This window comes from Macrosteles quadrilineatus, unplaced genomic scaffold (assembly GCF_028750875.1).
Source record: "Macrosteles quadrilineatus isolate MER2022 unplaced genomic scaffold, UCM_ALF_1.0 Scaffold_5__1_contigs__length_97177068, whole genome shotgun sequence".
Taxonomy (NCBI): Eukaryota; Metazoa; Arthropoda; class Insecta; order Hemiptera; family Cicadellidae; genus Macrosteles; species Macrosteles quadrilineatus.
Genome location: NW_026542598.1, coordinates 44638863 through 44654196, shown reverse-complemented (window position 1 = coordinate 44654196; position 15334 = coordinate 44638863). Strand labels below are relative to the sequence as shown.

At 34.8% G+C, this 15334-nt stretch overlaps 1 protein-coding gene across 2 annotated transcripts in view; it reads right to left on the bottom strand.

Annotated features, from left to right (window-relative positions):
- Positions 1 to 1859: 1859 nt before the first annotated feature.
- The window catches only part of LOC128994639 (ubiquitin carboxyl-terminal hydrolase 20-like), a 35767-nt gene continuing 22292 nt past the window's right edge, over positions 1860 to 15334 (bottom strand). Inside the window, exons 11-20 of one of the 2 annotated variants that reach the window (XM_054419319.1) lie at positions 15109 to 15230; positions 14288 to 14466; positions 13559 to 13754; positions 11960 to 12211; positions 10284 to 10398; positions 9475 to 9616; positions 8792 to 8900; positions 7661 to 7866; positions 3476 to 3543; positions 1860 to 2372 (exon numbers count right to left, since the gene is read on the bottom strand). In XM_054419319.1, the coding sequence (XP_054275294.1) occupies positions 2361 to 2372; positions 3476 to 3543; positions 7661 to 7866; positions 8792 to 8900; positions 9475 to 9616; positions 10284 to 10398; positions 11960 to 12211; positions 13559 to 13754; positions 14288 to 14466; positions 15109 to 15230 (1401 nt within the window). In that variant the 3' untranslated portion in view covers positions 1860 to 2360. The remainder of the gene's footprint in view (positions 2373 to 3475; positions 3544 to 7660; positions 7867 to 8791; positions 8901 to 9474; positions 9617 to 10283; positions 10399 to 11959; positions 12212 to 13558; positions 13755 to 14287; positions 14467 to 15108; positions 15231 to 15334) is intronic. The other variant, XM_054419320.1, reaches the window with a different exon arrangement.

Genomic DNA, 15334 nt, shown 5'->3' with positions numbered 1-15334 from the left:
GGGTGAAAAAGTGGTTAAGAGGTTTTCAAAATAAACCAGAAAATTTTCATTTATCAATTTAACCTTATTTTGTTTTGTCCATTTAATGAATTGCTGGTATGTAATTGCATACCTTTCTTTTGATTTTGGGGACAAAAGATTAGCACAAACAGTTTGTGCTCTCATTTCCATCTCGTTAACATTTAAGGTACGAGAAGAAGAAAATTCACTTTCACTAACTGATATTTTAAAATCAACCTTCATTTAACTTCCATCAACTTAGGTTAAGAATACGCGAGTATCAACAGGAACAAGCCGGACCAACAATTAAAATTGTTAACTGATCAGCTGATTAGTTGACGTTCGAAGTATTACTGTACTTCTTTTCTCTCAATCCTTGAACCTCATTGGTTCGTTACCCGTGTTGTTATGAGAAAAACTATGCCGTTATGAAATGAAACTATGCTGTTATGAAAGTAAACAGCTGTTAAGTGAAACTTTTCAATTCTAAGAACTGTACTGGAATGGCTACTTTATAAAACGGTCGTACGAAATAGTTATTTGTGTAACTAGTGGGTAAAGTGGCACTTTGCTGCACGCGAGAGCAATGTTTACGTACGAGCCGCAGGCGAGTGTGGAATGATCTCCAGTGCAGCAAAGGCCTTTTGCACTCGTGTTACACATTATATTTTTCGTAGTCACTATAAAGCATATAAATAATTAGTCTTTCAAACACTATACAACACGTTTTTAGGTTCAGCTGGCAACACAAATAGGTGCCCTAGAGAAAGTAGTACCCGGTACGTATCACTCCGCTATTTTTCCTCGGCAAGAAATGTGCTCTGCGTTTTGAGAATATATTTCCATGTTTTTGTAATTTGAAGTGGTTTCCGCGCCTAAAAAAATGCTTTAAAGGTATTTTCTTGTTTAGATCGTAGGAATGTTTTAAAAACTTTTAAAAGAAAAGTCCAGAAAGTTCAGAAATACCGAAACTCTAAACACGAAATGACAGGTTAAATTGTAGTTATAATAGTCAATCAGCTGCTCATAGTATTACTATCTTTAAGTGTTGCCAACCTATTTCCAAGCGTACACGGATTACGTGCATAATAGAACCACGCTGTTTTGTGTTGTTTCGTTGGAATCCTGATGTGCGACAAAACATAAACCGTACGACAAAGTATAAACCGTACGGCAAAGTATAAATATGCAGCAATTAGCAGCTTTCTGTTCTATAAACAGTACAAGGAAGCCAACTTTGTCGGGTGACTGTAGGAAAAAGTATTTTATCATTGTTTTTTACAGTAGAACTTCTCATATCCGACCTTGGCATAACCGACTCCTCAGAATATCCGGCCTAGTGTACGACTAAGTGCCTGAGTGCCTAAGTGTGTGGGGTGGTGGGTGCCTAAGTGGCCTGGTGTACTTGTTTTTTTTTCTAGAATGATAATGACTAGCACGTTCTGTTGAACAAAAGACATATCACAGGGGTTGCCGTAATTGCGGCAGACGATAAATGCTGTTGCCGAGACCACAAGATGTGCTCACGGGTCCCACCACGGTCGTGTGACGTTTACCAATGTCGACGATTGCAGTATCGCTCATGCAGTTATGCTCCTCCCAGTATCCAAAATTTTGGTCGTTCAGACCATGGCTCAATCCCGTCATAGTTGAATATGAGGGTTCTACTGTAAACAAATTTGTATTAAATAAATGCTCATATATTCTCTACAGAAGGGAATGAGCTAAAACACATTTATAATGTAACAGAGGGAATAACTTTTTTTTATTGTTACGAGGCACGGTAAACATTTTACCCGATAGAACACAAGTACACAGTAAAAAAATTACAAAGGATTACAAAACATTGAACAACGGTATATATTTGAAAAACAAACAAAAATATAGTTTATTTATGATTTAGAAATACTACACAATTAATAACAATAACAAAACCGTGAAGTTACATTTCCAAAACCAGCACGATTCAATACATTATTAAATATATTTAAAATACACAAATAAATCTAGAAGAATGTATTTGGTTTAGAACAGTACACTCGAGACAACCAAGTGACTTACATGAGACAACATGCTTAGACTTAAGAAATACTCAAAGCTGTTCGTGCGAACAATATTAAAAGCCAAAATAAAAATATATCAGTCAACACTGTGTAATTTTTATGGTTCATTATTCACAATTTTTAAAGCTTACAATTAATGTGAACTCCAATAAATATCAGTCTAGAATCATGGTATCTTGTTGAGGGGGAGGAGAGTGAGTCAACACATAGTCTGGGGCTCTCCGTCTCCGGAGATGCGAACATCGGAGAGAGAGACGGAGCGGACAATCTCCTCTTTGGGGGCTCCGCTGAGCTGGATCATCTGTGACTCTGGAACAAACAGCTGATTGGTAACTTCTGACATGAACCATAGAGTAACCTCGCTCTTAACTGGCTACATCAGGTCTAGGGGAAATGGTTAAAAGTTTTGTGCCTGAGGTTGCAACATAGAGCACAGGGTCTATCGGTTCAAGGATTTTTGTGAGGTTAACTGACTGGGAAAGTGTCCACTGTGCCACAAGAATCACAAACCTAATCTACAACAAAATTAGCATAGGTTCCTTTTAGGTTATCTGATGTAGACCTGTTTTTGTAAGGGTCAATAAAAAGGGTCAACTTCATTAATATATGAATTACTGTAGAATATAGAGATAAAATAAATGTATTACCTTCAGTAAATTACCAACTAACCTAAATAAAGCGGTCAAGGCTGTTTTAGAAAACCAGTTTTTTTGTGTTAATTAATGTTTGGTATTCAAAGGCTGTAAATGTCTGTTACATTACATATCATAGGCCAAGCCGAGCCACAACAGACAATTCCCGTTGTCCAACTAATTTTCCAATTATTATGTACGATCACACTCTAAAATTTACATGAAAAAGTCAGGTTCATAACAAAACTAGACCAGCTCAGACATAATTATATTTTATTACTGCGATAAAGGTGGGGACAGAAGTCTCGAGATTTTAAACCAGTTAATCCAACCAACAACGAAACTCGGAGCGGATAAACTGTCCAATTTTGGCTCATTCTGAGGCGGTTATTCTGAGGGAAATCAGGGTTAGATAAAATATAATTTACTTCGTTAGATACACTTTGATCTCTCTGGATAGGCTTCCACGGTCACTTATTGTAGATTTATGGTATTTGGGCAAAAATTGTGTAAAATCAACAAAACACTACTATTCAGTAACGTTTCAGCGTTAATGCAAAGTACCATTTTCAGGTCTACTTGACTTCCGCACAGTTGACGTTGGAAGTCTTAGAATATACATAGCAAGTCACTTGCTTAACTTGGCAGTAGTCTAGTAACCCTGAAGATTTGCTACATCGAAACTTAAACATCAGTAGTGTTTTGTTGATTTTGACACGTTTCCTTGCACCAAGTCGTTGCTAAGCTTTGTCTACGAGTTGGCATAAAATGACTGATTACCAGAATGTCTGAAGCCATCGCCTCTCTCCGTCTGCATCTCTTGAGGATGACTCCAGTCTGCCGCAGGTCTGTAACATAACAACAACGATATTGTGACATGCAACGAATGATAAAACAATTGGTCTAAGACTAGGTCGTGTCAATCAGAATGGCGTGTGAGGAGGGATGAGGAAACAGCTGCCGCAGAGAGCCACACCACCCAGACACTAGTGGTATTAAATCGATCCTAAAGACCATTAATTTTAAGCAGTAAATTTTATAACAAGTTACCACTAGCCATAAGATTACTTAGTGATAAGGATTTCAAGATTAAAATAAATAACTTTCTTTGTAATCAGCCGTTATACTCAACAGAAGATTATATGTCAAGGACACTGACTCCACTGGATTTTAATTAATGTTGTTATTGTTATGACTAATTTGACGTGACAATGTATTTGTATGGAATATTGAATGGCAAATAAAATTCTCATTCATTCAACAGTATATGATTGTAGAGATGACAAATAAAAATAACAAATGGAAAAACATTAATCACAATATATATGATACAATGTATATGATGATGGTGGGGAAGGATTCTTTTGCACATGAGCATCCTACTTGTAAAAGCTCAGTAAAAGATGACCTGTCTCTCTCAATTTAAAGGTCATCAACACGAATCCGAGTTAAGTGTGTGTTGTTTAACTAATTATTATTAGTATAGACGACCTTTGAATGAAGCAACAGGACATAGTTTAGAATCTGACTAATTAGGTTAATCAAAACTAGTTTCCTATAGCAACATTTATTACATTTAATAAATACAGGTATTTACGCCAATGTTTCAAATTTAAATAGAATCTAGAGGCCAAGACTCAAGAAAATGAACGATAAACAATAAATGGACTATGATACCTTAAATAGCTAAAACTTCTATGCGGTATGAAACCTCAATTTTAAATAAGCGTTGAAATTTATATATATATTTTTTTTACCAAGCATAATAGGAACCAGTCATTCTGTTATGAAATACCCCCGCCGCAGCAAACCTGCAGACTAAGCGAATTTCCATTTGCCTGATTGGATTTACACTAAAATGTCTACTTAAAAATTTAACATTTATTTCCTATTTAAATAGAATTAGTTTAACAGGTACTTAGGTTTGCTGCATCAGGGAGGGTAAAACTTATTTTTTTTGTAAAATGTTAATAGTTAGTAAGAAATAAAAATATTTTCCAAATTTGATCAAAATATGTTCATAAACAAGCAAACTACAACAGTTTACTTGTTCTCCATAAGAATAACATGGGAATTTAAAATTTAAATGTTTTTGGAATTTTCTCCGTAACCATTAGGCGCATAGTAACACTTCAATATACTAAATTATTTGTTTTTTTAAGCTCTACAAAATGGTTTGGAAAGAAATTGCTAAATTTTATGTTTTTTGGGTAAAAAATGGGAAAAACCTATTTTTACCCCATAAAACCCCCCGTAAACCCCCGTTCCCATAGTCCGATCATGCTGGTTCGCGAACTCGTTCAAGTTTATCCCGCCTTACACCTTCAAACCAAATTTGATCAAAATCGGACAAAAATTACTCAAGTTATCGTGCGGATGGACACATATATATATATATATATATATATCTCTATATATAGATATATAAAAATTTGAACGAATGGTGTTTTTGGCCTCTGGGGACATCAAAATGAAAAAGTAAATCGGTCCCGGGCCTAGGTCTTACCATGAGACCTACGGTAATAGCTACTTCCCTATAGGGAAATTCGCTAAAAATAAATTGGTCTTTAAGAAAACTTGTTCTATGAGCAAAAAACCTAAATTCTTCAAATTTTCTTCTTGTGTACTTGTTTCTAAGCTAATGTTTAAAATAGAGATGTGAGAGTGGCTTGATTATATAGTTGAGCTAAGCCTAGTGTAAAAGTTAGAATAGCCGAATAAATTTGAGCAACCTGTCAATAAATCAAGCTCAAGCCACCTTTTCCTATCATGGTCCCAGAATGCGTCTTGCACACCTCTAGTTCAAACGTTTGTGTAGCAATAAGGATATCAGGAGGTAAGGAGTGTTTTCAAAAATAGCTTTTAGCCTTGGTAAAATATAATTTTAGAATCTCTTATTGTACCAATGATTTTCACACAAGATAAACACCAATCTGGCCCTGGTCCCATTTGGAGCAGGATTGGTTAGAGTTTTCTCAAAATGCATCAACATATCTTTTTAACTTTCAAAATAGTATTGCACAACCATTGTACTAGTAAACACATTCAATTTTTGTCTTAAAGAAATTGAAATATAGGTTTGTGTATTTCACATTTTACCTTCCAATTCCCAGATAACTACACAAAGTTTTGTGAACAGCTAGTTTCATACCACACCTTATGATTATGCATGTATTAATAAAACATCAAGGCCAACTCCAAAAGTGAGTACAGTGCTTGTTGGATTTCTGCAAAACCCAAAAGCAGTTAGAACAGTGCTAGTTAGATTTCTTCAAGTATTTTTATTTGATTCCATACATCATATGTATGTATGTGAAACATCTAGGCAAAACTCAAAAGCAGTAAAGACAGTGCTTGTTAGATTTCTTAAAGTATTTTTTTTTTTATATCTTATGTATGAATTGAAAACAAACGGCATCAGCAAACTGACACATACTTTCTCCCATAAGCTTGTCAAAAACCTTTATCATGGGTAAGAGGTGGGAGTAACTATGATATTCTATAGGGATAAATCACAAAAGTTGTAACAACTTTTGAACCGTAATTGTTACAGCAATGGGGGGTTGCACAATTTGTTTAGAATTATAAGGACCATAACACAAAGATTTTAATCAAAACCTGCTTTTTTCCCAAAATCAAACTTTTTATTTTATGGGGGTTTTTAAAGGAAAATAACATAGGTTAACATAACTTTTGAACCGTAATTTAATTTTTAACGGAAATGGCATCTGTACCATATTGTTCAATATTTAAAGGGCCATTAACATACTCAACTTTAATCTAACGGGGTTTTTTTTTATAAAATCCAATTTTAGTTTTTTATGGGATTTTTATGGAAAATTTATATAAGTTACAATAATTTTTGATTGTAATTTTTAAAGAAATGGGATTTGTACCATTTTGTTCAGAATTTAAACGACTATATAACATAGGCCTACTTAATTTTCATCAAAATTGTTAAGGGCATTTTTGAGAAAATCTGATTTTTCCGTTGTTTCATGGGTTTCTATAGAAACATCACAATTAAAAATAATAATATTTAAAAATGAAAAAAACGCTAACAATTTTAAGGACCATAACATAATTTAAAATAACTTTTGAACAGTAATTTTTACAGATATGGGATCTGTACGATTTTGTTCAATATTTAAAGGAAATTAACATACTAAACTTTAATCTAAACCAGCTTTTTTTCTAAAATCCGTCTTTACTTTTTTATGGGAAATTAACATAAGTTACGAAGCTTTGGAATGGAATTTGGTACTTCAGTATTAAACGGAGGCCACATTTTGTCAGCGCGCTGCGGCGGTTAAGTTAGGTTGGGTTATCATAATAGAAAGTATCGTTCGATTCATAACGAAGCGAGGAAAGTCCTACATACATAATATTTACGATAACCCAACCTAACATAACCGCCGCAGCGCGCTGACAAAATGTGGCCTCCGTTTAATACTGAAGTACCTGGAATTTTTACGAAAACGGGATTTGTACCATTTTGTTCAGAATTTAAACGACATACTAAATTTTTATCAAAATCGTTCGGGCCATTTTTGAGAAAATCCGATTTTCTCGTTATTTTTTGGTTTTTATAGGAAAATCGCCATTAAAATAAAATTTTTGAAAAAATGAAAAAAAAAACACCTGGAGATACCATGGATTAGTACATACACACCAAATTTCATCAAAATCGGATTACAGGCATCGGTCTGTAGCTCTGTACACATCCATACACACACAGACACCACTTTGAAAACATCTTTTTTGGGTTCAGGGGAACCCAAAACGGGTATATCCACTCAAAACTCAAACATTTTGACGAAAACAATACTTTTTCCATATACTTATGTCTAGGGGGAGAAAGTAAAAACATCTAAGCTTGACCCAAAAGCAGTAGGGACAGTGCTTGTTAGTTTAAAGCTCACAGAAAGCACTCCAGGCTGGTTAACTACACTGGATATACTCTGCCTTGTTTTTTAAGAGTAGTTCGTTTGGTGTTAAGCCAATATTTTCTCCTTTTCCTCCGAGCTACAATCTTCTTTAGTTTTCGCAAAGGGTGTTGATTAATTTTCATACTGATGTTAAAACACTCTTCATCTATAGATTCATTCATGTTGAACGTCTCTTCAAATGTAGAGGTTCTTTCCATTGTATTGGGAGGATCTTCATTAGCCCTAATAGAATTAATGGCAAATTTGAATCGGATGAAAAGAGAACACGAACTTTCAGAATATTTTGACATTTTGATAGTTCATTTATAGTTTTACAGTGTATTGAATCGGAAAGCTACTAAATTAATTAACCATGAATCGTGACTTTTCTCAACACAAGAGAATAAATCTCCTTTAAATGTCAGGCACATATTTATTTTGCTCCCATGATGAGGGTTGAGTAGGTTTCTACTGAACTCTTAATAGCAATATTTACAATTTTTGTGGTGAGTAACAAAATCTTAAAAAGCTGGCTTTTCTTAGCTCCTCATTTGGTCTTGACACAATACTATAATTTCCACTAGCTTTGCAACAAATAAGTTAGTAAACATTGGTTCTCGTCCTTCAAGTGAGAAATAACTATCAGTAATTAGAACAGGAAGTGGATGAATACGAGTCAGACTTTATTGTCAGTCAGCAATTAAAAAGATTTAGAGTTTAGATGCAAACTAATTGATTCCGTAATATGGACCTCCAGTGAGCAAGAACGTATTGTTTGTTCAAGGAAGAACATTTTAATTCAAAGACATTTGCTAGATGACAAAAAATTGAAATTTGTAAATTTAAAAATATGAAAATATGATTTAAAAAATTCCTTTTGACCATGACCCACAGAAATAGGTTATCACTGCCAAGCCGGATAAACTGAACAGAAAAATTACACACTACCACTCAAGCGACTCCTTAATACACTTCAATTGCTCTCTGGTGTCCACACACAAAGTGAGTAAGTTGCGCAAAGCGGACTGGGAAAGCAGAAGTACAAGGAAATCAGCAAAATTGAACTCTTATGCCGTTGAATACGCTCCGCACCACATTGCACTGTATGCTGCATACTAAATGAGGAGTTAGAAAATGCAGCTTATGTGTGAAAACCGACGTAACTTACGGTAGAGCAGGTGCAGCTTGGGGTTCTTGTACCCGAACTTCAGGGCCTCCCTCGTATATCCTGTGTAGAAGAGCCCACTGGTCAACAGTCACATGTACATAGTCCTTATCTGTAACATGAAACAGTGAATTCTGTAAGTCGTTAAGAAAGTAAACACATTTCAAAGAGAATGGTAGTTGGGATATTTTTCTCTTTCTTTTAGCAAATTTTCCTATAGGGAAGCTATTACCGTAGTTGGCACGGTTTTACATTATGAAGGCCCAAAACACTGTTTGTTAAAATGTAAATATGTCTGTGTCGCGGATGTCAAGTAATTTTGGACTGATTTTGATGAAATTTGGCATGAGTTTTAAATTTTGAATTGATTTGAATTTTAAAGTTTTTTTTTAAATCCCCAAGCCAAATTGACAATTTTCAGAAGCCAAAAGTAGTTACTGTTTGCGATATCAGGATTCACATTTTTTGCATACTTTTTCAAAGGCTGGTTTTTAACTGAAAAGTACTGCATTATATTTTATTACTCATACCATAAATGTTAGTAGTCAAATTGTTACGGATTGTTATTATTTAGTAAATCTTGTAAAGCTAATTTTTTAATAGTCACACTGATTTAGCTACAGCAAATAATACATTTTGACACTAAGCGGTCCACATGAATAACCACTAAAGACTGGTTGGCTCACCAAGAGTAAGGCTAGGGTCGTAGGTGGTAAGAGGAGAGTTATCAATGGGTCCTGGAGCTTCCGAAGTTTGGCCTTTCACATAGTTCTCCCACTGGGAATACCAACCAATGGCGATGGCGAAGTAATGGCCTGTCGACTGAACCTGAAACAAATCAACAAGTAGTCGGATTAGACTTGTATGGAGGTTTCTTTCTTTATTAAAGGTATGTTTATAGACTCATTTGACAAAGTAAATCCAGTATAATCCACTTAACCTATAGCCTACTTTTTAAACTTTTTAATGTTTACCTTTTAACTTAAAGTCTGTGTTATTAGTTTATTAACTTATACCTAACTGGGTTACTGTGTAACCCTTTGTTAACATACTGTGTTACATTGACCATGTCTATTGCGTGATTGTTATAATTTGATTGATTGATTGTCTGACGCTCTGACTGACTGATGTCCTGATTGATTAATTGACGGTCTAACTGACTGATTGTTTGATATCCTGATTGATAGATGGTCTGGTTGATTGATTGTGGTTCGGATTCCACTATAAACTGTAGGTCCCTCAGTTGCTATTGGCTGTATGGGCTAATAATTAACAGCCGTGTCTAAGGAACATGTCAGCCTTAGTCACTAACAAGACTTCAAGATCGTGCCTTTCATCCTACACTCATTCTTCACTCATATTTGGGTTAAAATACGCACATAGTGGTGTCCTATTAATTGATTGATTGATTGATTGTTGTGATTGACTAATGACCTAATTTGATAACCTTATTGATTAATGGTCTGATTTACTGTTGGTCCGAGTAATTGCTTACCTGTCCCAGCCTAGTAAATTCCCTCAACTCAATGTCAGGTCGATGTCCAGTCTCTTGCACACAGACTGTACATTGCCTCAACTGCTCCTTGGCACAGGTGGGTCCTCCCCCATAGCTGACAAAACAAACATGTTCTTAATCTTTACTAAAAACATATATTTTTCTTTTCTAAGGAACTAGATAATTTACATTCACATTTGCTTACTTGAAACTAGAGGGATATTATATAACGAACAGCTGATCAGTTTCTAACCATAAAAAAATTCGGACTGTTCTCCAGATTAAACCGGCGATCTTCTGATGGAGATGGTAGATTTATGTTGCCAAAGTTATTATTGCAGGTAAATTATTCACTAAAAACTAATTGAAAATGCATGCAATAATCCTTTAAACAATATAAATTTCTTATTTTAGCGAATTTCCCATATAGGGAATAAGCTATTACCGTAGTACTCATGGTAAGACCTGGACGCGGGACCGATTTTTTTTTTCGTTTTGAGGTCCCTAGAGGCCAAAAACACCATCCGTTCAAATTCATATATATATATATATATATTTATATATATATATATATATATATATATGTGTCCGTCAGCACGATAACTCGAGCAAAAATGATCCGATTTTGATGAAATTTGGTACAAACGTGTAAACCTACGTCTATTCGAACGAGTTCGCGATCCAGCATGATCGGACCATGGGAACGGGTGTTTACGGGGGGTTTTATGGGGTAAAAATAGGTTTTTCCCAATTTTGACCCAAAAAACATAAAATTTAGCAATTAATTTCCAAACCATTTTGTAGAGCTTCAAAAAACAAATAATTTAGTATATTGAAGCGTTATTATGCGCCTAATGGTTACAGAGAAAATTCAAAAAAATTTTAAATTTAAAATTCCCATGTTATTCTTATGGAGAATGAGTAACCTGTTGTAGTTTGCTTGTTTATGAACATATTTTGATCAAATTTGGAAAATGTTTTTATTTCTTACTAACTATTAACATTTTACGAAAAAAAAAAACAGTTTTACCCTCCCTGATGCAGCAAACCTAAGTACTTGTTAAACTAATTCTATTTAAATCGGGAATAAATGTTATATTTTTAAGTAGACATTTCAGTGTAAATCCAATCAGTCAAATGGAAATTCGCTTAGTCTGCAGGTTTGCTGCGGCGGGGGTATTTTATTCCTGTAATAGAAGTTAGTTACAATGTCATAATAGCTGTCAACCGTAATTGCAGGACTATCACGATCACCTCCCTATGTGTGGCAAAGCTTCGAACATCCCCCATAATGCCTAGACATCTCAGCGATCACTGCAAAATCTCAAAACCCCTCGTAGGACATATAAACCCGAAATTGAAATGATTGTATAACATAACAACCAACAAACCAAAATCTGACATTTTCATAAATTTTCAGTTTTTGTGCTATTTGCTAAAAACCAGTAAAACTGACATACGTCTCCAAAAACCGACCCATCCTTACTGTTACTGTTTACAGTAGAACCTTGATAACAAGACTCTCATAGGGATTATAAAATTAGACTTGTTATCAAGTTTGACTTCTTATCGAGGTTTGCAATAACATGTGATTAGGGGTAAAATAATATCAAGGGGATTTGAAAATGACCCTTGTTATCACGGGTGACTTGTTATCGAGGTTTGACTGTACTTACATGTTATAGAGGTGGTGCCATACGCTGGCAGGCACGTAGGTCAACATGGTGGAGAGGTAATGGTCACGTCCGGACAGTAAGTGGTTATGACGACACAACAGATCTGTGTTGTCTATGGGACCAGGCTCCGTGAAAGTGTAGAACCTTGTGAGCCAAGCCTTGGACACCACGTACATGTCCTCCATGGACGACGTCTTCTTGTACAGCTGTAGTATGTGATCTCGTTGTTCACTCATTTCTCGACTGGCCTTCCTGCAGTACGCAATTATTTGTACTTTACAGAAGTATGAAAATAACCACATTTTCATTATAAATTGCAAATAAATAGTAAAATTACCAAAACAAAAACCTATGCTTTTTGTAAATAAAGGTTTTAATTATTTCTTGTGCAACACTGATGCACATATTACTTTCAATATAATAATTTTAAAACCTGTTTGACTGTTAGGTTAATACTGTTGTCCGTTGTTTATGGTACTTTAAAATCTCATTGTTGTTAATTTTTAAATTTTCTGCTCATTAGTGCATTTAAAATTAACCTGTAAGAAGTTCTCATAAAAGAGAGCAAACTAAACCACAACACAAGAGGGAAGGTGGGACTTCATTTACCAATATTCAGATTAGCCAAAACTGGATCACTTAAAAAAAAATTAACTGGAAAAGGTTTTTAATAGGCTCCTTTGATGCTAGAACTGATGTAGTTCATGTTTTCAATAACATCCTGATTGGTAAAAAATCCATTTTATTGTAGGCCTATAGCCTAACTAAATTTGTAGACTGCCTTGTGATATTTGATAAATTTGTATTTCAATTAGCTAAGGCATTAATTTTTATTGTTAGTATTGCAGAAGTTTATGATTGTTGTTATGTGTAAATGTTGTTTTAAAGTATTAGGGTTGACTATTGGATAACAGAGCCATTTTGTAACATGATCAATGACAAATTAATATTTCTGATATCCAACAGATAAGCAACTCACAGCTGATTACAACAAATTAAAATCATTAATTACATGAACGATATCAGCAATCTGACACATACTTTCTCTCATTAGCTTGTCAACAACCTGTATCATGGGTAAGCTGTGAGAGTAACTATGATATTTTATAGGGAAAATCACACAAGTTACAATAACTTTTGAACCGTAGTTTTTACAGAAATGAGATTTCTACCATTTTGTTTAGAATTTAAAGGACTATAACATACAAACATGATATCAAAATCGTTTGGGCCATTTTTAAGAAAATCCTATTTTTCCATTATTTTATGGGTTTATATGAGAAAATCACTGTTAAAAATTAAAATTTCAAAAAAATTAAAAAAAATCCTGGAGATACTATGGATTTAGTACCTACATACAACACTACATAAAAATCAGACTACAGGAGTGGTCTGTAGCTCTCTACACATCCCACACACACAAACATCACTTTGAAAACCACTTTTTTGGGTTCAGGGTGACCCAACACGGATATATCCACTTTAACTGAAACTCGAATATGTTGATGAAAACAATACTTTCTCCATATACTATGTATAGGGGTAGAAAATAAAAATGTTAAATTTAACAATTGTATTATGTCATTTTGAAACACAAACCTGTAGAAAAGCACGTATGCCTCACAGTTCCTGACGGTCTCTGGCCTTACTAGGGTGACGCACTGGTCGTCAAACTCGTACCACTGGTTATACTGTTCATTGAGAGAGTAGCACGTGTAGTGACCACCGCTGCCGGCCGCGCCGTGATGACATATCACAGAGATCAGGTTGTATGTCGTCACTTTAGACTTACAATCTGCAAAGACAAAGTGTTTTTTTGTTCTTTCCAAATTTAAAGTCAGTACCCAAAATGAAGTAACAAGGATGTAGTAGAATTTACAATTATGACTCAGTGAGTTAAATACATTTATTTAAAACTTGATAAACGACTATCAAATTTTAAACTCTTTTTTAAGGAAGAACATTTTTCACTTAACCTTTTTTCTTATGCAGGTGGAGTGATAGCTTTAAGGGTGACACTACAGAGTGCAGAGGAGATAGGATATTGTCATTGGTGACTGGCATGATATAAACTCAATCTTCTACGTTAAAACATCTTGCCCCTAACAACTACTCCGGCTGCATCCTACCATAACAAATGAAAACATACTCATAATTTATTTTTAACACTTTTAAGGGAAATAAAACACTTCAAAATGTTTATGGATCAATGTGCCACGATTGTACTCGTCCCTGCGGCACCAAAGTCTGAGACGCTGCTAGGCTAGCAACGCTAAATATAACTGCTACAGAAATAATTGACAAATTCATCTGTCGGCTCCTACAAACCTTTATGCAGGTAAGGTTTGAGATCCAAGTCTTCTAGAGGGAATGTAACATAGTTGTTGATCTTAGAGGAGAACATGAGCTCATGACGGAACCTCTTCAGATGAATACACAACACCTCCGGCAGCTCCAGCACCTTGGAGAACTTGACTCCGTTACGCAGCTTGTTACACTTCTCACAACTGTTAGGGAAAGATTGATGTTAGGCAAAAATACAGATTGGTGCACAATTTACAACAAGTGTTAGCACACAGGTGGTTTGATATTACTTAAAATGATAATCTTTTAAAAATATCAATTAGGAATTGTTTAAAAAAAATGATAAGAGTTTAGCTAGCTTACCTAAACGGTAGAGTCCAGGGGCTAATAATTTGAAAAGATTAACAAGATCACATCAAATGCTGATCAAAATTCATGATCGAAACGCTGATAGTTCATCACTATGAATCTGATACTGTTACTGACATTTCTCTACAATATATTCTCTGAAGAAGTTCTATGTTCGAACAAACCCTCATTGATCCTTTATTAGTGTATCTATTTTTCTATGTAAGCTAGCTGGACTCAAATGCCTTTCAAAATAATTTTAACCCCTATGTTTTCCTTTATAGTAATTTGTATTTTAGTTATTTCCACATTGAAAGATAAATGAGTCTGATCAATCAGTTCTTTCGTTCTGTCGGGACAATTTTGACCAACTTGTTTAGCTTAAATCAAGCACAATGGCATTCTTTAACTTGCAAACACTATAAGAAAATTTTTTGTATGTTTAAAAGTACAATTTTCAATTTAAATAATTGAATGGGATGTGATCGAAAAATTACCTGTACATATTATCGCCCTTGAGTTCGTCTGCACTGAAGAATGCAGCAAGACAGTCGTGTAGACCCACTGTAGGGCCCCAGAAGAGACTACAGACCCACTCCCATAGCCAGGACAGCCAACCCTGCATACCATACAAATACACTAGAAACCACTAATTTACATTTTAGATATCTCGAGTCATATGAAGGTTATCCTGAATGTAACACACATTTTAACCTAGCACGT